This window comes from Quercus lobata, chromosome 2, assembly GCF_001633185.2.
Source record: "Quercus lobata isolate SW786 chromosome 2, ValleyOak3.0 Primary Assembly, whole genome shotgun sequence".
NCBI lineage: Eukaryota > Viridiplantae > Streptophyta > Magnoliopsida > Fagales > Fagaceae > Quercus > Quercus lobata.
This window is the reverse complement of record NC_044905.1, coordinates 18,003,954-18,028,544: the sequence shown is the minus strand read 5'-3', so window position 1 is coordinate 18,028,544 and position 24,591 is coordinate 18,003,954. Positions and strand designations below refer to the sequence as shown.

Here is a 24,591-nt window from a genome sequence, read left to right as displayed (position 1 = left end):
AATGTGTTGTAATGTAATAACTAAAACATATTCATTAGTTTGGTTGTAAGTTATAATATTAGAATGAAACTTAACATTTATTGTAGGAAATATTTTACTTATACAATTATATCTCCTTAAAAATTGTTATTTTTAAATTTAAGAGAGATATGTGTTATTTTTTTTATGATTTTTTACTTTTATAATTGTTAGATGTATATGGAAAGTTTGTTTATTTGGAAATATATTAAATTTTGAAATTATTGCACTTACTAAGGAATAACTAATACAACATTTTAAAAATGAATGGTTATTTCTAATTTTAAAGAATAGCTATTCATAAGGAATTACTATTCCTTGTAATAAAAACATAACCAAACTAAAGAATAACTAAACCATAGGAATAATTATTACATTACAGTATTTATTACAGTCTACCAAACATGCCCTTAGATTAGGTTAGAGTAGAAATTCTATATTGTATAAAAATAAAAATAAAACCTAGTAGTGAGTATTGCAAATTTGAAGCTTTTGTTCACTGACTTCTATCATCAGCAAAAAGTTCAACATATATATATATATATATATATATATTGTTGAGGCTCATTTTTGACAAGCCCAATAAGAGAAAAGGCCCAACAATACGGGCAGATCAAAGTTAGCAAGTAAGAAAAAGTCATTGAGCCAAAGTGGTAGGAATGAATGGCTCACGGGCCCATAAAGTGGGTCCTGAGGAAGCAAATAGGCTTGAATGGGCCCAAAAAGAGAAATGAAGCAAACCTATAGGCAGTATGTAGAAAAGCAAGAATGAGCGACAATAGGCTCAAAGTAATGCAAGTAAAGAAAGTAAGGGGTTAATGGAAGACTCATCAACCCCAAGGATGAAGTATAAAGTAATTGGGTCAGGGAAGCCCAAGAGAGTTAATAAAGGCTCATGGGAAAGCAAGATTAAAAAAGGGCTGAGGAAGCCCAAGGAAAGCAAATGGACCAAGGATGCCTAAAGAGGGAAATGGGACACAGGAGCCAGCAAACAGTATAAGAAAAGGCCCAGTGAACACACTGAGTCACTGGGATGGAAATAAACAGCAGGCCCAAAGAGGCCTAGCAAGATTGAGTCAAACAATATTATAGTAGGAATAGCAGAGTGGTACGATAGGAAAATGCTAACAAGGCCACTGAGTGAACACAGAATAGACCAGGGGAAGGAAGGCCTATGATCCAACAAGGCCTAATCCCCAAAGAAGCAAGTCATAAAGAATGGCAAATCGGAAAACAACCCACGCCATAAGAAGCCAAAAATGCACGGTAGAACGTAGAGACCAATCTCCAGAACACGGCAAATGCATGAGCGGCGGGTGAAGAAGGTGAAGCACGTGCAAGACCCAAGTACCACCAACTTGTATCTAGCCAATATAGGAAGTGGTGGGTCATGGGTCAAAAGGCATGGTCTGGCAGTGGGGAGAGGGAAAAAACCTATTCTAGGGTTCTTGCTCAGACTCTTTTAAGGGAAATGTCCTGCTGGAATGACATGTCACTCAAAAGAAGTAAGGATGAGTTGGAACCACCAGGTGCATGCCATGAGGGATAGAGAGAGAGCACACACACTGTAACGGGTAGAAAAGCCATAGCAAGCAAGCAAACAAATTAGCCTTCTTTGTCTGGCAGAGGGGAGCGGCATAGCTAGCACAGGTAAGTGGTGGTGGCTGAACCACTGACGACCAGTAAGTGGTTGGTAAGGACACCCACACCAGACAAAGGCAGTTAAGGGTTTTAGGCTAAAACAGTAAATACCAGTCACGGTAGGCTCTATAAAGGACCCCTTGCTATGCACTGAGAAGAGGATTCGAAAATTACAGTAATAAGAATTTCTAGGAAAAAACATAACCCAGATGTAAGCATTGAGAAGGAAAGGAGGTAAAACAAAAGAAAAAGAAAACTAAGAAGTAGTAAGGAGAGGAAAAGAAAAACAGAGAGTTTAGAACGGCAGGCATGCACCAATAGGTTGATTTCCTCTCTCTCTCAATAGCTTTGCTCTCTATAAAAGGCAAAAGATCTATATTTTGGCATAAACCATTTAGGCCTGTTCTCTCAAAACAATTAATCTCTTCTCTGAGATTACTCGTGTTGAGGGAACGGTCGTCCCTTTTTTGGTTTTAATCCTGCGTATTACTTGGCATGACAGACTAACACTTTGATTTTGTTAACTCTGTTTATCCTTCACTTAGCTTATTCTGTATATGGAAAGCCTTTTGTTGTTCATTTTTATTTATTGTAGTTAAAGGTAGTGACTATATTTTCTTGTATTATCCGTATTATATCTGTTTGTCATAACTTCTTTATAGCAGCTCTGCTTGCCATGGACATGTAACCAAAACCTAGCAGATGTGGTGTAGTTTGTGCACAAACCGGACCAAAGTGGGTTCCAGTTAGACCGGTCTCAACTCTCTTATCCAAAAAAGTCAAGCCTAGTGTAACAGGAATCAGTCCAACATTACAAACAAGGCCCACCACCTTACATATATATATATATATATATATAATTAAAAAAAAATGCACGATACATACATAATCCAAGCCGTTTATGTTTATCTATTATCTATTTTATATTAATGATTAAGATTAATTATGTACAGTATATAAAAAAAAGGTGTACATATTATCACTTTAATATGCTTCTCTTCCAAATATGAATACATAAATAAAGACAATTCAATACATCCCTACAAAAATTGAACACATATGTATGTATGTATAAATGCACAAACACATACAAATACACACACTGACACATTTACAAACATGCATGCATACACAATTTATGCATGTGAGTATGCGTGCATGTGTACTTGTGCTTTATTAGGCAAACTTCATTAAAAAAAAAAAAAAAACTATTTAATATTTTATTAATGTTATCTAATATTAAAATTATATAAAATAATAATAAAACAATTGTAAATAAACTTCAAAGAATATTTTTTAATTGAATAAAAAAATAAAGTTTAACTACAAAATTAGCTACAACCTTACTCAATAAAATGAACATTATTAAGTATTTTGAAAATCTAACCGTTGAATTCTATATTTTTAACAGTCTTAATACACATGTCAAATTTTATATCAATCGGATATTATTTACTATATGATCTATAAGTTTATATTTTATGCATAATTTTAAATTACAAAAATTTGTCATTTAAACAATTTATTGATGACATAACTATTAATTTTTAATTTTTTAAAAATTTTGCAAGCATGTAAGATATAATTAAGAAGAAAATGTAATCCCATAGTGAATTTGTCAAAATTCACCTCTAATAAAAAAATATTCAGTAAGATTGTAACTTAAAATTACAACTAATTTTGTAGCTAAACTTTGTAAAAAAATTATATTTTTATCCATTCATTTTTATTCTATTACCCAAATATTCTACAATTATGGAAAAATGTTTTTTTTTTTTTTTGGTTGAGAAAATGGAAAAAAGTGTTTTTTTTTTTTTTTTAAGGCAAGAAAAAATGTTTTTGTTATACTACTACCGAGCATATTCATATATAATTACCTTCCCAAGAAAAACATTTTCCTTGTTCGTTTCTGTTCATGCAAATTGGACTTACAAGTTACGTAGCAACATTTTCGTCAACTGCTTAGGACCCACGTTGGAATACAGCTTAAGAAATACTACAATACCATAATTAACTTTGAATTAAGATGCAGTTTAAGCTTGACCTATATATATTCTAATTAATAAAGAGAGAGACATGAGACAACAGCTCTTAGTCTCCAACACATAATAAGACAGTACAAGAAGTCACCATCAAGCCAGCAATGGCGATAAGCCTATGACTGAGTATAAGACCATGACCTTTGTGCTCTTTTTACATGTGAAATATAAGACCGTGGAGTCGTTAAATTTACCGCCTAATAATGACGTCTTTGACGCTTATGAGAAAAAGCTGGGCTGATGAGAGAGCTAGAGAGACCTACCCATTTGAGAGAGAAGGGAATGATGATCCACTTGTACTAAGTACAAACCATTGAGGAATTAAAGGCATGTGGGAACATATGTCAAGGAAAAAGAGAAAAAAGAGCACTGTTTATGCAGTATGATCCATTTGAAAAATGCAGAAGTATGTACAAAGAAATTTAGTTGGGTTATTCTGTATCATAATGATCTTTCAACTCTTTTCTCCGCTTGGAAACCAAATTTTGTTAGCTTTCCTATTTTTATTCCTTTTGTTTGTTTGGTTTTTTTTTTTTTTTTTTTTTTTTAATCAAAAGCAATATATATTTTTCTTCCACGCAATGGTGGCTCTAGCATTATTTTTTAGCGGGTTCAATAAAAAATATAAATTATATAAAATTTTTTACAAAAGATAAATTAAATATATCGACATAACAAAAATAAAAAATCTTTAATACATAAAAGTTTTACAATTGCCTTCTACAATGTTTCATATCTTGAAATTATTGCATGATATCTTCATTATCAATCCTACTAACTACATATATTTCAATGTACATAGTCAAGTAATCATTCATTTACTAATTTCTCATTTGATTGATTTATTTAAAATTTCTTAAGATCTAAATGAGCTTTTTCTAAGGTTTAAGATTAGTAGATTCTACTTTTGTTGTTGGGCTTATTAAATTTTTCCCCCAAATTTTAGATCAAATTGATTTGTCATTGAGATTTTTCTTTGGGTTTAAAAAGGTTAAGATATTGTTAAGATATTATATTTAAATTTATTTCAATTGGACTTAGTTCAAACTTTTATTTTAAATGTCAAAACAAGAAAAATAAAATAATAAATACTATAATAATTTTTTTTTTTGGGTTCAATTCCTGGGCTCCAAGTGGAGCCGCCACTGCTTCCACGTTCTTTAAAATTGTATAATTCTTTGATCTTTGATATTAAATTATCAATCCACCTAATTCGCCCATTCTCTCTTCTTTGTGTGGGTGTTTTTTTAATTAAAAAAAAAAAATCAATCCATCCATTTTCCTTGAACCAAAACTTACTTATAAATATATATATATATATATATATTTATATATCAACGGTTCTTAACCAAGAACATACAAGAATTCAAAATGGTACAAGTGTGCTATGTGAGGCGATAAGGGAACAAACCAACACATGTATTGGCTTAATATGCCAATGTTGTTGCTAATTTTGTAACTTTGATAGAAGAAAATTTTAGCATGATCAAGCCCTCATAGGCTCAGGATGCATTAAATTTCTCTTCTTCTTAATGAAAGTTACGTATTTCTTATAATAATAAAAAAAAATACAATCTAACGATTAGATTTTCAAAATTCACACCTAATAAAAAAAAGATTTAAAAAAGTTTTAATTTTTTTTTTTTTCAAACTAGTTTGGAGAGAGACATTTTCTGTAACCCCTAAACACATTAGCTTGGGAGGAACCAACTCGTTTTGAAGAGCCAAATATGAATCAAAGGATTTTTTTTTTCTTTTTTTCCTTAATGACATCTTCTTATAAACTTTTAAAGTAATATTTTAAATGAAGGACAAAGTTTAACCACAAAATTAGTTGTTGTGGGTACCTAAGGCATGCTTGGCAATGTCCTAGGCATGCTTGCAACGTCCTTGGCCGTCCTCGGCATACTTTGCAATGTCCTCGGCATGCTTTGTAATGTCCTCAGCATGCTTGGCAATATCCTTGGCCGATCTCGGCATGCTTAGCAACGTCCTCGACATGCTTGGCAATGTCCTTGGCCGACCTCGGCATGCTTTGCAACGTCCTAGACATCCCACATCGAATAGAAACCCCCCCCCCCCACTTTCTACCTTATAAGCTTTGAAGCGAAGGAGTAGTGTACCACTACTTCTTTAAAAAGCATGCCGAGGACGGCCAAGAACATTGCAAGCATGCCTAAGACGTTGCCAAGCATGCCTTAGGTGCCCACAGTTGTAATTTAAAATTACAACCTTACTTAATAAAATAAACATTACTACATGTAAGGATCAGATTTGAGTCCCTAGTGCAAAGGGTGGATGGACTTTGGCCCAAAAAACCCAATACAATGAATTTGTAGAGAGTAGGTTGGAAAGCTAGACTTTAATGAATCAAACAATAAGTAAAGTGGATTCAGATGACAAGAAAAAAAATATAGATTGGTTTAATCTAAAGAAAAATTGTTATCGTTATCGGCATAGTCTGAAGAGATCAGTTCTTATATATTTATCTCAAGTTTGATTACAAGTTCAATTTTTTATTGCTACAATGTTTTTCTCGATCCCCTTCCCTTAGGGTCTTCTTTTTATTTTATATTATCTTCCTCCTTCATCTTTACCCTCCACGTATAGACTAGATTGCTGGTGTTAATCCCTGTCCCATCAGTACCTTTTTGAAGTCTTTGAGGAGTGCTGTAAGGTTGAAAGATACTGTTCAGGTATCACTTATTCATTAATGTGGCTAGAGAGTTAGTTGCAGAGCATTTAATGAGGTAATAGCAGCTTTCCTTTTAGATGTTCATGACCTCCCTTTGTCTCGTTCCTTTTGGATGCTTATCCTCATCAGTGGAACTGTCTGGAACGTTGCTCTTGATGTAAGACATCATCTTCTGACCTCGGCTTTGACCAGTCGAGGAAGCATCCATCCTCGAATCACTTCCCTGGAACATAACGCTTAAATCCCTTCCTTTATTTATCAGTGCTGACCTCTATCCCATGTCTTTCCATCCTCAGACTTATGAGGTGTCCTCGGACTGGGCCCTCGGCCCAATACATTCTACTGGGCATAATATCCCTACACTACATATTTTGAAAATCTCATTGTTGAATTACATGTTTTTTACATGCTTAATACACATGTCAAATTCTGTGTCAATCAGATATTATTTACTATATAATCTATAAGTTTATATTTTATGCATAATTTTAAATTATAAAAACTTGTAATTTAAATAGGCGAACAGCACATTTTGGTCCCTACATTTTCACACGATTCCCACTTTGGTCCCTATATTTTATTTTTACTGCTTTTAGTCCCTGTTTAGAAAAACGTCTTCTGTTTTAGTCCTTTCCGTTAGTGCTGTTAGGGCACTGACCTACGTGGCAAACAGAATTATTAAAATAATAATAAAAAATTTTATTTTGTCATTAAAAATGCCAAGTCAGCATTTAAATTTTAAAAAATAATTTATTAATTTTAACTAAATAAAAAAATAAAAAACAGAAATAAAAAACAGAATTAAAAACTAAAAATCATATGAATTGAGATCGAACTATGTCTTGAACAATAACACAAACTCAGATTTAAGTACACAAACCCAGAAATTAAAATTCAAAAACTAAAATTTTCAAAATCACCATTTTCTCAACTCAGCAAAATCATCAAATCCTAAAACTCCAAACTACCAAATCAATCCAAAAATACATCACAACCAATCCAAACAAAAAAATCTCAAACTCAGAAAAACCCATCAACCACCACATCTGAAGCAAGCCACGAATCCAGGGACGATCACAGTGACCAAACCCACCAATAAATCACAAACCAAACTACAAATGAAGAACCAAACCACGAAGCAAGCCATAAACCAAACCTAGATCGGAACCACCAACCACCACCACCCTGACCCAAATTGGAACCACAACCCAACAAAAATTAACCCATGAAACCTACGAATTTAGAACAAACATCGTGGCCCACTCCCAACAAACACAATCAACAACCCCCCCCCCCCCCAAAAAAATCCAAGACCAGCGACAAAAGCAAAATGTGAAAAAAGGAGAGAAAGAGAACTACCGCCGTCATGCCGCCGCCTTGGACCTGATCTGGTTGGACTGATGGGTTCACGATGGGCCGATGGTTTTCAGGTGGATGGGGACCATTGAGGTCCCATCGGGCGCTGGTTCCAAGAGTGTGAGATTTAGAGTGCGAAATAGATCGCTCGGCAAGGTGCCATAGCACTTGGAGAGAATGGACTGCTTGGAGAGCATCTCGACGAGGCGCGCCACCACGGCGTCGCGCGTGCGCTGCGTCGTCGGCCATATGCTAAACACTAAGGTGTTGGTATTTGAGAGAGAAAGAGAAAGTCATGGATCCGAAAAGAAAGAAGAAAAACAAAGATACAAACACAAATAGAGCAAGTAATGGATCTGGAAAGAACGAAGAAAAAGAAGTATAAAATGAGAGTGGGAGTGTTGTGCTGGTTTTATTTTAATTTTTTGGGTTTGTGTTTTGTGTTTGTTTTCATGTTTAATTCCTTGTTCAGGTTTAATTTGATGTTCTTATTTTTTGGGTTTGTGATTTTTGGATTTTAATTTTGTTTTCTTAGATCTTAGTTTGTGTTCCTGTTATTCTTGCTTAAGACACACTTCAATCTTAATTAATGTAATTTTTTAAATTTAAATGTTGACTTGGCATTTTTTAATGACAAAATAAAATTTATTATTATTATTTTAATAATTCCATTTGTCACGTAGGTTAGTGCCCTAACGACACTGACGGAAATGACTAAAACAGAAGACGTTTTTCTAAATAGGGACTAAAAATGGTAAAAATAAAGTATACGAACCAAAGTGGGAATCGTGTGAAAATGTAGGGACCAAAATGTGCTTTTCGCCATTTAAATAATTTATTGATAACATAGTTATTATTCTTTAATTTTCTAGAAATTTTGTAAGCATAAAAGATATAAGAAGAAGATGTAATTTAATTATGAGTTTTTCAAAATTCACCTTTAATATGAAATACTGAGTAAACTTGTTGTCTAAAATTACAACCAATTTTGTTACTAAATTTTATCTTAAATCAAAATCATAAAATTATCACATTAATTTGTAAAACATAATCTCATAGGATGCCACTTTACTGTTACTAGCAATGTTCCTACAATGTCATTCGAGGTCTAGGCTAAGAATCAGGGACGGATCCACGATGTGTCTGTAAAAACAAGTCCCCATCCAACGGTCAGAAATTTACAATGCCTTTGTCGTTTAGACAATGACGTTAATTTCTCAGCAAAAGACCGAGTAGGACCCATTGATTTTTTTGCCCAAGAAAAAAAAAATTCTACACCCTACAATGTGCAGAGCCAGTGACTGACAGACTGACAGTATAGCATACTCTACTTTAGTCAGGTGCTACTGTGAAAAAGTCAACTTATTAAACTATAAGTTTTTTTTTAAAAAAAAAAAAAAACTATATACGTGTGTGTATATATATATATATATATATATAAATATATAAAAGTTTCAAAGGGACTGACGAGTGACAGCATATAATATATACTATATGATTGGTTAAAAAAAAAATTGATTTTAAATAATGATAACTAGGAGGTTTCTCTTCATCGAATCATATGATCTTTTATTTTATTAAGAAATAAATATGATCTTTTATTTAGCCAAAAAAAAAAAAAAACTTTTCTTTTTCCCCAAAATATTGGTAATGTTCAAATTACAAGTAATGTAATTTAATAATTGAAAATCATAAGATATGGACATGATAATTACTTGCAATTATAATCTTTGAATTTTTCTATGAAAATATCTTTGAAATTTGACGAAGTATTTCTTTTGTTCCTTTTATCCTTATCCTTAGGTGTTAATTATGATGTTGTCCTTTACAGCTCCTTTTTACTTTCGCATAAAACGTGTTTTCGTTGAAAATTATTTATTTAAAACGAAAAATTACAAAACTTTTGCAACTTTTTTATTAAAAAAAAAAAAAATCAAGAACAACTTAGGGCATGTTGAGTAAGAGGATTTAAATATAATTTTTTGTTTTAAAAAGCAGAAAATGATGGATCCTACATATGAATTTATTATTTGGCTGGAGTTTTTTATATATAGTTTTCAGAAAATTATTTCTTATTTTTCATATTCAAAACAAGATTTTGAAAACAACTGAAAGGATGTTTTCAAGATATAGAAAATGTTTCTAATGGCATAATTGTATATAAATTGAAAAAAATGTGGAACCAACAAATTTGCCTAAATTCTTCTATTTCTTAAATTAATGAGCTTATCTTTATAAAAAAAAAATATTTACACTTCAAATTTGAAACGTATTATTATATAATAATAAAAAAGATACATTAGTTATATTCTCACACTTCAATTTTGAAGCTTATCATTATCTAAAAAAAATTGAAACTTATCATTATCCCAAAAAAATAAAATAAAAATAATCTACACGTTATTTTTTTATAAAAAAAAAATCTCAAAGTAGAAATGATCATTCTAATCATCATTTTTTTTTCTTTAGTATTTTTAAAATTGTTCTTAAAAGTGAGAGTCAAAGTGTTAAACACAAAAAATGTGAAAACTATTTTCATTTTGTTTTTAAAACAAGGACAAAAATCCTCATACCAAACATGCCTTTAAATACATGATATTTTGAAAACTGAACATAAGAGTTGCAAAACTATAAAGGGACATTGAAATAGAAAAAATACAAAAGGACCATACCTATGTAGAAATTTTTTCTCTGATGTTTGGGACAATGACTGGGATGGTCTTAGAGGGTTGCGGGTTGTGGGCAAGTTCATCATCAATTATGGATTGATCATGAATTAGTTGTCGAAGGAGTTTTGTATTCCAATTGCATATATGTGCGTGTATGTGCGCCGCACGTAGGATTTAACAACTAAAATTAAAGGTATCGAGTGATAATAAAAAGGTTGTTACTTCAAATAGTTATTAAGGGTGTGGCTAGGGATGAAAGTTTATAGATGGACAACAAGACAATTTGAGCAATAAAGGTCATTGGGGGTAAATCACAATTGTGGTGGAAAGAGATTTCGTGACTATATGAGGATTGGAGTTTCGTTTTTTGTTTTTTTTTAGGCATGATAATTAATTAGGTATTAGAGAGATGAATATATATATATATATATATATTGTTAAGGATTATATATACGTGCATGTGGGTGTAAAATAAGGACAAATTACATTTTACGGATGATTTTTTATTTTTGTAATTATTATATACGTGTTTGTATTTTTTTTTAGATATATCATTTTTTTAAGTTATTGTGCATATTAAAGAATAACTATTACAATTCTCTCGAAGAGAAATAACTATTATGTGATAAACAATAAAAGAGCACAACAATATCTTTAATGGCTTGGATGCATGAATGAATTTGTTATCTATAAGATAATATTTGCCTCCACACAAAGAGTTTGCTAAAGGGTTACAAGTAAATTGGTCTCCAAGATATAACTAAATCATCAAACTTAGAGAATTATTTGAATTTATTTCTAATGGTGTGAAATCTATAAAAGAAGAAGAAGAAGAAGAATATGTAGTCTATATTTATTGATAATGAATAGTAGATCTTGAAAATGCACATTTTAAAAGTCACTTTGGTTGGAACAACTGTGTAAGCTCTAACTGTTACTACTTAGTTAAAAATAGGTGATGCGATTCATTCCCTTTTTTTTTTTTTTCTTTTTTACACCTTATTTGATAGGTAAAATTTGCACTTTCTTTGACAGTCTCACTTAAGCAAGACAACCCTCACTCAAGTGAGCTTTGTGGACTTGCTTGAGTGGCCGTTGAGCGGACATCGACCAAGCACCCAACTAAGCTCACTCGTACCTACTTATCCATTTTTTCATTGTTGAAGGCTCACTTGAATAGGCTAAACCAATTGTGTAGATAAACACTTTATATTTACCGATCTATCCATTCGATTTTCTGATCACATTAATTTGGTTGCATTGACCTCGCTCGAGCAGGTTTATAAAACTTTTTTTCTTTTTTTCATTTAAATTTTTTTACATCATTCAGATTAATTACACGTTACAATTTACACTTGAATATCTCTCTCTCTATATGTATACACACACACATAATTCCACATGAATAATTGTTTTGGCATATCAAACATAACATTTGTTTAATAAGGTGATATAACATGTAGTATGTATCTCTTCTCTCATATGAGGTAGACCCCATCCCATGTGAGAGATGAGGATAAATACATTCAATGAATGTATAGTTGATTTTTGATTTTTTAATTGAGAAGAGAGAGAGAGAGAGAGAGAGAGAGAGAGAGAGAGAGAGAGAGAGAGAGAGAGAGAGAGAGAGAGAGAGAGAACGAACCAACTACCAATAATATCTAAATTTGCCATTCAACTCCGCGTACTTGTTTTTAGCTTAATATCTAATGAGCTAGATATTCAGCCAAAAAAAATAACGACCAAGATATTTCAACATGTCGATTCTCAAAAATATCACATGAAAATTTTTTCGATCCTCAAAGAAAATCCTTTCACATTATCAAATCCCATTCATCCAAAAAAAAGCAAAAAAAATGTAGGCAAGTAAAAATTATGGAGGAGGTCAAATTGTTAAGACATCTCGATCGGCTGGAGAATTAAATCAGTTAGCAACGAACCTACCTCTCGTAGTTCCAGCTTTCAGAGCTTTTCACTTTCCTTACCCCTCCAACAACTTATTGAAAAGATAAAAACAAAAAAAACTTCCAAATACGTACAAATCATCGTTATAGCAAAATCTTACATTCTCAATATATTAAGAAAAAGGACCCAATAACCAGCCAGCCATTTATGAGCTAAAAAAGTATTTGAAAGATCTTTTTTATAGCCCAAAATAAAAACCCAAGAATCTAATTTAAGAATCTCGAGCTTTCTGACTCGGCGAACTCAGTGGAAACAAAGTCAAGAGCTCTGGCGGGTCAGTACCTCTAGGCGTACACAGCGGCGATGGGTGCAAGTAAAACCCTTTTCCGGCTATAGCCTTGTCCTCGTCGGACAAAGGTGACTCGGTGCCGGAACTCGGCAGGAAAGGTGAGTCGCAGCCGAGAGGGGTGACCGGACTCTGAATCGGTGAGTTGGCGAGATTGGTTAGGCCCAGTTTGATTTCGAGCTTTCTCATGGTGTGGGTGTTCCTTCGCTCGTGGAGCTTGAAGGGTGACCGGCGAGGGCCGGCGGGTTCACCGGGAGTGAATGGTTTGGAGGGATGTTTCGAAGGGACGGTGACCGGGAGTTTGTCAGAGTTACCGGATATGCCTGTCAGCTTCTGGACTAGATCTCTGAAGGAGTTTGTGTCTGCTTGCACAAAGGTTGTTGCTGTTGGTGAATTCATGGAATTGGTCGTACTAGAAGTAGAATGTTTTTCCATTCCAGAGAGAATGATCAGTTTTTGTTTTTTTCTGTACGTGTTTTCTTTGGTAAATGCCTGAGTAAGAGACTGAGTGAGAGACCCTTTAACCTTTAAAGAGCGATCTTTTTGGATGGTTTTTATAATGTGAGTTCAGGTATAGGAATATTCCCATACAACCCAGTTCACGCTATACCTGTACTATACATTTGGTTTTTAACTTTGGAAAACACTTGACCTCTTTTCTTTCTTTTTCTTTTTTTTTTCATTTTTTTTTACACATATAACGAAAAAATGATTTTTAGTGTAGACTGATCAATCTCGCATTACATTATTACATGTACTCTTAGAGTTTTGATGAGATTATCATTGTGAGCAAAATATATTTATAGAAACATCATTACTCTAATCGTTCAATTTCTATCAAGTATCATATCAAGCTATACAAGAATTTTGTAAGCTTGACTTTTGTAAGGGATGAATTATTTTTGTTTATATTTTAGGAAGTTCCTTAGAAATGGAAATTCTACTTTTTTTTCAACTACGTCATCCCAAAAAAGAAAAAAAGGAAAATGGCCGCAAAGAAAAGTCATTATGCTGTGGGGGCGTTCGTTGAGAATCCGTAAAATGCACTCAATATAGCAAGTTAGCAACAGAATTACCAAACAGACTTGGGCATGTAATTTTACTTTAGCTGTTTTATCCTTTATTTATTTTTTCTTTTAATTGAATTGTATCACCTCTCTTTCTTGTGAATTTAAAGGATCCTTCCGTGATTGTGTAATTAATGGGATACCAAATATCAGGATATATTTGCATTTTTATTTTGTTTGGAAATGTGTTTGTGCCTTTGAGAGATAGAAAAGGGCCCATGAGACCGTCTCATGAGATAGAAACATGATCTTCTCTATTTAGAGCTCATTTTATAATTAACGTTTTATTTTTTATTTATTTAGAAGCGAATAGAATTTTCATCATTTAAAATTTTAAATGACGTATATACTATTTAGATTTGTAATATTTAATAAATTTTTTGGAGAAGATTGTAATATTTAATATGAACCATGAAGTTGATCTATTTTAAATAAAAGAAGATCCTAATGCCATGAGGTGCTTTCTCTTAGGAGAGAGAGAGAGAGAGAGAGAGAGGATAAGTCCAAAATGAGAGTATTGATATATTCCATGACTAAATCCTTAAAATGTGATTAGATACATTGTAGGACTGATGATAAGGATGAAAATGTGTGTTCAATGAAAGGTTTGAAATGTTTCATGTTGAAGATTATAAATACTTGAAACTTGATAAGTGACCTACAGACCAAGATCCACTCATTAGAGTTTACACTTTATTTCCACATCATTCATAAAATATGTGTGCACATCGGAAATGAAGTTATTGGGCCTAACCTCACTTGGGCTCACAACTTATTTATGAAGTGGGTTTTAGGATTTCCTACTTTGGGTCGTTCTCGGCACAGAGACTCAAAGTAATATCCTCTCTCTCTCTCTCTTTCCTTCCCCCCCTGTTTTTCTCCCTTTTTTCTGAACCCCTTTTTCTTCCCCAACTCCTCCTATTTATAGCTCTAAGTTAGTGGGGAGGCCATGATTATTGCCATTGTTAGTGCAATTAAAGGTCCAATATTATCTGTTGTAAGTGGGTGTTTAGGTGAGAGTGGAATGCTGAGATTATGGCTTTGGAACTTGGTTCCAACTCAAGCTAATATGCCCGGTAGTGATGTTTCCTGGAAACTGTCGAGCACCCTATGGTACGTCTGGATTTTAGCCTTTCTTAGTTGTTCGGGAAATTTATGCCAAGCACTGGTTAGGGGACGAGATTCGGACTTGTAGTTTATGAGGGTAGTATAAAGCAGAGATTTGAAAAATGGGGCCGTGCTACCGGGCCTGAATCTAGGGCCCAATTGGGTCTGGGCACTTCGGTGCCGTACAATATGAATTTTCAAAATTCTTGTCCAAAATGTTTTTAAAAATTTAACACTATTTGTTATTTATGTTTTTTATAAACAAGCTCGTTCAGCCAACTTCCTTCAAGTGAAAAGCATTTGTGTCCAATACATCTGCTTTATTTTCAAGCTTCTCCTGAGTGTAAAACTCTTTTGGATGTTTGACCAAACTAATTGACTGCTTGATCAAGAAGGAATTTAGGGTTTACACAATTCTAGTCTAAAAACCTCGATCATTTGATTGGCATGCTTCAAGTATTCGATCGACACAACATGTTCTCCAAAAACTTTACCTGCTATGGTTAGGAATCATTGTGTGTAAGGGGAGGTTTGTTAAAAAAAAAAAAAAAAAAATTAATATGCTTTCTTGTCGTACTAGCATGTTTGAGGTAATTTGTAGGCTAGAAAGCATTCAGGAGACAATAGTGTTAGTTAGCATGTGTTAGAAACGATTTAGTAAAGTAGTGTCTCGAGTTTTATTGGCTCGAGTTCAGTATAAAACTCGAGTTTCAAAGACTCGAGTTCCACTTGCTCATTTGGAGGTTTTTTGGCACACAGATCTCAAGTCTTATAGACTCGAGTTTGTAAAAAGTAAACCTGAGTCTATAGGACTCGATTTCTGTAGAACCAGATCAGATCAGATCTAGAACAGAGGACCAGATCAGGAAGGAAGAAGAAGAAGAAGAAGAAGAGGAAAGGAAGAACAGATGACCAGATCGGGCAAGAAGAAGAAGAATCAAATTTGGAATGAAGAAAAAAAGAATTGAGGAAGAAGAAGAGGTTCAAGTCTATTTGTGGAGGTCTGTTCAGTCTTGAGTTTTAGAGTCTCGAGATGCTAGTTTGCTACATAGTTTTGCAAATATGACAACTAACTAAAATATTTCAAAAATAATGTTAAATGCAAAAAAAATTCTAGCATGTTTTCTCTATGTAAGGTCATAGTTCCATGAGTTTTGGTAGTTCTCTGCTCATAGCTTCTATAAGTTAGACAAGCCTTGTGAGTAGTAATCTTCTATCTAATGAGGCTCTTTCTTAGATTAGAAATCCTCTAAGAGTTAAAGTTTTCTGAAGTGTTATGCAATGATTTTAAAAAAGATTTTCAAAAAAATTGTGCTAAATGAGAAGTGATTACATCCCATAAATCTCAACTTCAATGAAATTTTAATTATTTTTTATAATTTGAAAGTTTGGGAGATAGGATTTGAACTTTGAATGTTTTCATTTGAAACACCAAGAGGCAAGGGATGCTAGTTGAGTTATAAGGTTCTTGGCTAATAATTTATTTTCTCATGTGCATGGTTGAATTATAATTTGTTGTTGAATAATAATCTTGCTTCCACAATGCATAGCTAGCTATTCATATTCACTTAGGTAAATAGAAATTGTCAATTCTCAGTAAGTGTCAAAGTATGTAGCTTGTGATTAATATACTCTAAATAGGTGAATATCTCAAAGGGGGACAAGTTGTAACTTGTGAGATGGTGCCTCGATAAGAGGAAGTGACAGAGAAAAATAAAACTAGAATTACGGAAATATTTATATATTAGAGTTAAAATCATGTGCCTCTGCATAGTTGGAGTTAAGCCCCAAAACTTCTCAATAATCTTAATCATGGGGTTCTATAGTGATTCTTTTTTTGGACAAGGGGGAGGGGGCAGACTGAAGAGCAAGAGTGAAGTTGGGGGTGGAAGAAGAGGGGCAAGGGAAATGAGATTGGGGTCAAGGGAGTATTTATATACAATAGTTAAAATGATGTAAAGGAAATTTCTCGATTAATATCAAAGTGTAGGTTGTGATATTTTACTCTAGATAGTTGAATCTCCCAGAGGGGGAGTTGGGAGAACCGAATTTTAAGGTTGGAAAATATACGTTTCTCAAAAAAAAAAAAAAAAAGGTTGGAAAATATATCAAAATTTAGAATTTAGATTGATTTTGATTAGTCCATCCGATCCTACAATTATTTTAAACAACCTTATGTAAACACATACTTTGATAAAGATAATAACCATTAACCAATGATGGATTAGTGGTCAGGTTGCATAGTAGTTGATAGGGTAATTGCCAAAGTGACAAGGGCTAGAAGGGGTACCAATGTGGTACAGACCCAATTGCGATTTAGCCAGTATCGAGATCTTGGCCTAAGATCTAGAGCATGAAAGACGAACTCGACCATAAATGATGAGCTTAAACCCAAAAATTAAGTGCATTATCCAGGAAGTGTTATTAATAGTGCGGAATTATCAATTACATGTCCAAAATCTAGGCCACAATGGATGCAATTATGCCACTCATTATAGGGCCATCATGACAATGATGGTATGGTAGCTGAACTTTGGGCAGTTAGGCAAGGGCCATATATGGCTTGGGAGGCAAGCATAAATTTTTTAAATACAGAGGTAGACTTTAATTATTAACTATCTAACTTTTCATGGGGATATGGCTCCAGCCTTGGCTTCTTTAATTTGTGATTGCACGATTCTTCTGTTAAGAGACTGGACAGTCTGTCTAAGTCATACTTATCGTGAGGCAAATGGAATAACGGACGGGCTAGCAAAAAGGGAAAGGGAGCGAAGCAGCCAACTGAAAATATATATACAGTATCCAATTTTTTTTATTTTATTTTTTGTTTCTAGTATATGTGGGACCTTTTGCAAAAATGGACTCCTAAGAGAGTACTCTATGGTTCCTTTTGTAAACACATGCGTCTGGGACAAACTGAAAACTTCAGTTTATTTACAATTTTGTGTTATTTTTACTATTATTTATAGGTTATATTGTACTTTTTGGTAATATTCATGCGTCCTACTGTACTATTTAGTTAACTTTTATTTTTATCTATCGTACTTTCAACAAAATTTTTTCAATTTTTGCTAAATAAGCTGTTCCCAAACGGACAATAATTAGTTGTTTGGAAGTTTAAAAAAGGAGGGGGAGTTGAGTAGAGGGAGGGAGAGTAATTCAATTACTTTATTTGGAATTTTTTTAAAAAGGAGGGGGAGGAGTTTGGAGGGGTTTCAACCACCTCTAACCCCTCATTTTTAATTCCCCAAAATTGGAGAGATTTGGAAGGAGAGTAGAGTAGATATATTATTGACTAGATAAATTTCCCAATTTACCATTTCTAAATTAATAATAGACCAATGTTGCAAGTCCATTTTCAAATAGGGGTAAATTTGTCTATTTTAATCATTTTCTCTCCTCTCCATCCTAATTTTTAAAACATCCAAACAAGGGGAAGGACTAATTACTCCCTTCCCCTTACTAGTTTTAAAAACATCCAAATAAGGTGGAGGGGAACCATTTCCCTCTACTCTCCTCCCTCTCTAAACTTCCAAACATGCCATAAGTACAGGTGTCTAATGGACATACTTAATGTACTTTGTTTTTAAATATTAAATAAATTCACCCAAAAAAAAAAAAAAAAATCCCTTTGAAAGAGTTAGAGCATTCTCATTAAGAGTGTCAAATGCCAAATATTTGGCATTTGACACTCAAAACTCTAAAAAACAACCTTTATCAAGAGTTTCAAATGTTAAAATTTTTGCAATTGATGAACAGTGCGGTCTCAAATTTGAGACCGCACTGTTCATCTATTGTAAAACTTAAATTATTTTTTTAATTCAGGTGGGGCCCTTTCTTTTCTTCTTATTATTTTTCTCTCTTTCCTATCACTTCTCTCCTTCCTCTTCTCTCTTCTCTGTACCATGGTTCGGCGTAGTCCAATGGTTAAGGTCGTGGTCTGATGGGTTTGAGTCCGATTGGATGGTTCGATGGTCATGGGTGGTGGCGGTGATGATTCGTGGTCGGCGATTGTGGTCTGATGGGCATGAGTTGTGGGTCCGATGGTCCAATGGTCACGGTGGAGGTTGGGCAATGGAGGTTTCTTTTCTTTTCTTCTTTTTTTTTTTTTTTTTTTTTTTTTTTTTTTTTTTTTTTTTTTTTTTTTTTTTTTTTTTTTTTTTCTGCTGTGGTTTGTGGTTGTGGTTTTGGTTCGGCGTGGGTCGTGGGTCACCGATCCTGGGTTTATGTGTGTGTGATGGGTTTTGGTTCCTGTGGGTTTTGGTTTGGCGTGATGGGTCTGCTAGTGGGTTTGCTGGTTGTTTTTGTGGTGGTTGGGTGGTGGTTGGTTGTGATTTTGGTGGATGGTTGTGGTTATGCTTTGGTTTTTTTCTTTTTCTGTTCTTCCTACAGGGGGTTGCGGCGATGGTGGGTGGATATGGTGGTTGTGAAATGGGTGGGTGGATATGGCCGACGGCGGTGCTGGGTTGTGAAAGAGAGACACAGAGGACAGAGAGTCAGCGAAAGAGATTGGAAAAATAAAAAAGAATAAAAAATGATAAAGAAAGAATATTTAAATAAAGTGTTAAAAAAAATAGAAGTTTTGATGGAAAGGATGATGTAAATTGGTGTGTTATATGTTATAAAAATGGGTTTTGAGATGGTAAATGTTAAATTTTTTGCAATCCTTGATAAGAATGCTCTTATATATGTAGGAGAATGAAAACAAGAAATAGGTATGAACACATTGCTCTTATATACTCTGTTGAATTAGACGTCGAAGTCATTAGATTGGTGCTACATCGATCACCTAAACACTGATCCGTTGTCAACAATCATATACGGTATATATATATATATATATATATTTTTTTTTTAGAAACATTATAAATGGTAATTTTTTTTACAAATTTGTTTACACTGCTTTGAAGCTTCACCCCCCCCCCCCCCCCCATAATCGACGCTGGGAGCTAGAGCTATGTATTTTATTAATTCTCATATATTTATTTGTTAGCAAATTGTGACATTAATTTTGCTCATTCAAGCCAACAATTGTTTTGATAGTTTCCTTGGAAAGTTATTTATAACTTTACAACTTTCAATTTCGTACACGAATGATAATTATTATTACTAGTCGCTAATCCGTGCGATGTACGGGAAAGTTCTTAGAAATGCTAAATATTTTTTTAATCAAATTAAATGCATTTTTTGTTGGGTTGAGAGAAATTTAACTTAAATGGACATTTTCACTTTGGATTTTAAGGAATAACTCACACAAAAAGGAATATACAAATTTCATTAGGATTTGAGCTAGTCAACCAAGGTAGGTATGTATTTCCAATTAAAGCAATCCAACATATTTTTATCAAAGCACCCATCTACCAGCAGAGAATCAAACAATGAGGTAACAGAAATCCACACATCAATAATCAAACCTAGTCTTCAAAAATACAATCAAGTCAGTTCACCCCATCATCACACCGCATTTTTCATATAGCAAAAATATGCAACCATGAATATAAGTTATAAAATAGAAATACATGACTTAATGACACATTGAACAGCAAGATGCAGCTTAGTAACCATGGGTCATCATCAAATAGTTTATGTCAATTCATTTATTCTATTATTCCAATACATGTACAATAGTTCTCTTGTAGGCCTTTTGTCAAATACCTAACAGATATAGCCAAGAAATAGAACTTGATTGATGTTCAGGTGCTGAAATAGAGGAACTTAAAAAAAAAAAAAAAATAGAACAATGTAATATAGAAATTAAAAACTTATTGACATATTAGGATGAAAGAGATATATTAAAAAAAAAAGAAAGAAAGAAAGCAAAGAACAAAAAAAATTACATATATTTATTTTGATTGATGGTATAATGACTTAAAAATGAATGAAAATATGTAATTTAATTCAAAGTAAAATTGAATCGATCATTCCCCTAATTATGTCGTGCAAACCTAATCCCTAAATATTCATGATTCTTCGTAATCACATTAACATCCACTCCTTTTCTTCCAAGTGAAGGAACACATTACACAACTCTCTCTAGTCTCCAATATGGAGTATAAATGGATTGTACCATTTACATTATTGGCATTTATATTGGTGCTAGTGAATTGTGACAAACCTTCGTTTGATGGAAAAAACCTTCCTTATGGTTTCTGACTTCCATATGTTAGGAATTCTTGTCCTAGCTGCAACACAAAGAAAAGTCGATGCTATATATTGATGAAGGAAGGCGAAGGAATATGCTGCAACGGGAATGTTAGTCAGAACATCCAGAATACCCAGTTTGACCGTATGAGTTTGTATGATCGTGCTAGGAAAACTTATAAGCCGTCATCTTGGTCAAAAGAAAAAATCATCAACCCAAAATAAGAAAAAATGAAAGATAATTTAACGGACGAAATGTGGAATCAAAGTTTCATTAATTTATATTTTTTGGAATGCTGAATACTTGCTGATATGATCATTTGAAAGTACTATGCACAAATATTCATCATAACAAAAGCATATCACTGACTCCAACCAAATGTGCAACAACCAATTATACATAATTCAAAATACAAAACCAAGCAAAACGCATCATAAAAAGGTGAAAAAATTATTACTCAGAAAGGCTATTTTGTGGATGGCCTACTCATATGTCTCATAAGTCCCAACTTCATTGAGTTCCACACTAAACTAACATTTTTTAAAATCATCGAATCAAATAAAGTGTTATATCTTCTAGAGTAACAGGGGAACCTTTCATTTCTACATGAGCAATAAATTTGAAGGAAGCTGTAATATCAGTCTATAATGGAAGTGGCACATTGCCTCATAATCATCATCTATTACATAGTGTGCATACCCACACTGTTTGTCTAATACCTATAGTATGTTGACTACTTGTTGTTGGATACATTATCAGAAAATTTTAAATTGGGGATCAAGCACTTCATACAGATTTACTTTTGAGTTTTTAGGAAAAAAAAAAAAAAAGAAGAAATAATTAGTAAAAATTATGATATGTACAGAAAAGTAGGTGAAGCTTTTTGGCCAATCTTCTTGTGATATGGTCCACCTTTGGAAGGCAGAGAAGTACCACATTGGCTGTAAAGGCCATTGAATTGGACGCTAGAGTTGTAATTGTTAAAGATAGTGCTTGGGCTGGTGCTCATGTCAGTGGAATTTTCATTCCTTCTCTCTTTGTTTTGGGATTGGAGAATTTCAAAGCGAGTGTAAATTTGATGAACATAGATGCAAAATGAGCAGTACAAATAACATATGAATCCAACAGGAGCTACAATCAGAAATGAAGTCCTACTTGCTGTGGAAATCATTTATGATTCAAGACTTAGCTTGTTAGATAAACCCCTAAACCCTTTAATTTACAAAAGTAAAGCAAGCAAAAGAGTAAAAATTAAATTTAAAGCATAAGTTTGAGCAGTACATGCAATTTTTGGATTTTATATAGCAAATACTTCTGGTATAATACTTCAAAATCCAAATAGAGGCAAACGAAAAAGAAAATCTACAGGGCATTCCCAGCACAATTAGAAACATAAAATAAACTTAAAAGCTTAAGTAACCAACACCCAATCATGCATAAATTACAATAAGAATTCAGAGATTGGCAGCCATACATGAACCTAGATAAGAATTCACAAAATTAAATCCAAAATAAACTGAATAGAAAATCAGAATTATAAAGAGAGCAATAAAAATTCAGAATTATAAACTAAAAAAATACCACTGACAATATACTAAAAAAAATACCATAACCTTATACTAAAAAAAAATTCAGAAATTTAGAATAGAGGCAAACGAATACCATACCTTTGACCTTGATTTGAATGGAGGAAAAGACTGAAGAGAAAGGCAATAAAAAAGCATAAATTAAACAGGAATATTAGATCTAAATAAAAGTGAATGGAAGAACAAAAATTAAGAATGAAACCTGTAAATTGAACAGCCGTGAAAAAAAGAAAAAGAAAATAGTTATAGAGTCCTAATTAAATTTGTATATTAGTTACCTTTGTGGACCAGTTTCGACAGGCAGGGTTGGGTGTGATGGTGTATCGCCGACTGGGCTGGGCTGGGTGTGATGGTGTATCGCCGACCAACATAATTGAGGTTGCATGTGGTGGTTTGTTGGTGGGTATGCATTTTGGAGGAAGGAGAAGTGGTCTTTGCCGTGGGTCTGAGGAAGGAGATCTCTATTGGTTTGTGGGTATGGCCGTATGGTGGGTGTGGTGGGTTTTGATTGAGGAATCTGTGGGTATGGTGTCTTTGGATGCTTTGCTGTGGGTCTGAGGAAGGAGATCTCCATTGGTTTGCCGTGGGTTTGAGCGTTGGGGGAGCTGGTAGAGGAGGAGCGTTGGGGGAGATGGCAGACGGAGCTTAAGGTTTGCATTTTAGAGAAAGAGAAGGCAACACGTTTATCGGGTTTGTTTTTAGAAAAGTTTTATTTTGCATTTATGTTTTATTTTTAGTTTTAGAAAAAAAAAATTTATTTTAATATTATGCTGACGTGGAAATTTGTGAGAGTTTCAAAAGCTTTGGTTTTATATATATACTAGTCGCTAACCCGTGCGATGCACGGAAAAACTATTAAAAATAAGATTCGAAATAAATTATTCACAAAATTATGGTATTAGAATGTATTAAAATTCATGTAATTTAAGTATCCTCTAAAAAAAATACTTAATAAGCACTTTTTCTACATTTTTTTTATAATAATATTAATAATGTAAATTTTTAGTTAAGTTCATATATTACCTTGCAAAGAGGTGCATAATATTTGCCTATAGTATCTATACATTGCTATATATTTCTTTATACATTGTTATATATCGTACTTAAACACAATCTATATTTGGATATAGATCACTGTAAGTTTCTTTAAGACCTTCTCCTCTGTTGTTAAAAATATTTAGTATTCTCAAAAAAAAAATTCTATATAATTAGGAAATTGTCTAAAAATCAAACTGAATTAACCATTGTTTTTTTTTTTTTTTTGAGAGAGACCCTCTAATATTAATGAATTGACAGTAAAGTGATATTAAATTCTTGGTCAATCACATTGACCATCAATCAATTAATTATAACTTGTTTCATGACCATATTTAACAAAAAGAGAGGAATTACTAATAACAAATTTCATAATTTAAATCAAAATTCAAATCTACATATATGCATGGTAATTTAAAAAAAAAAAAATCAGAACCAAATACTTTTCACAAACTTCAACAACAAATATGTTTCTAAAACAAAAAAACTTCAACGACAAATCTTACAAACCTCAAAACCTCACTATTCATGAACATATTCTAAAAATCGCAGTTCATGAACATATTCTAACATAAAATTTAATAAATAAAAGTGTAGATTTTTTTTTTTTTTTAACATAAAAAGCAAATCAGAGTCGTCCTCACAAAAAAGTCAATATTTTATAAGTATACATCAAAGCACCATCCCAGAAATTTTGGTTTAGTTTGATTTTTATTTATTTAGAGAAAAACTGCATTAAGATTTATTGGTTCTAAATTCTAAACAATGAAAAGGAACCATAAACAGTCATAGGCACAAAATAAAATAAAATTTTTACAAAGCAAATATAAAGAAAGACATTAGCTTTGAATACAAATGTTAAACCCTAGATCCACTCACACCAAGAATAAAAATAACACCAATAATAAACAAAATTGAAATAAACAACCAACTAAGAAGCTAAAGCTGTAATCAAAATATGCCAAAACTATTTCAAAAACAAAAG

The 24,591-nt window shown here is 33.0% G+C and overlaps 2 protein-coding genes across 3 annotated transcripts; both read right to left on the bottom strand.

The window, feature by feature from the left end:
• Positions 1 to 12,167: 12,167 nt before the first annotated feature.
• LOC115977941 (VQ motif-containing protein 33-like) lies at positions 12,168 to 13,245 on the bottom strand. Its single transcript, XM_031099973.1, has one exon. The coding sequence runs from the start codon at positions 13,102 to 13,104 to the stop codon at positions 12,595 to 12,597; it is 510 nt and encodes a 169-aa protein (XP_030955833.1). The 5' UTR covers positions 13,105 to 13,245; the 3' UTR covers positions 12,168 to 12,594.
• Positions 13,246 to 20,847: 7,602 nt separating this feature from the next.
• Positions 20,848 to 23,276, bottom strand: LOC115978172. Of its 2 annotated transcripts, none has more exons than XM_031100195.1 (3): positions 22,850 to 23,276; positions 22,653 to 22,682; positions 20,848 to 21,082 (listed from the first exon to the last, which is right to left on the bottom strand). In XM_031100195.1, the coding sequence occupies exons 1-3, from the start codon at positions 23,227 to 23,229 to the stop codon at positions 21,022 to 21,024; spliced, it is 471 nt and encodes a 156-aa protein (XP_030956055.1). In that variant the 5' UTR covers positions 23,230 to 23,276; the 3' UTR covers positions 20,848 to 21,021. The 2 variants fall into 2 exon arrangements, with proteins under 2 accessions (XP_030956055.1, XP_030956056.1); XM_031100196.1 differs by lacking the exon at positions 20,848 to 21,082 and adding an exon at positions 21,143 to 21,174.
• Positions 23,277 to 24,591: the final 1,315 nt, after the last annotated feature.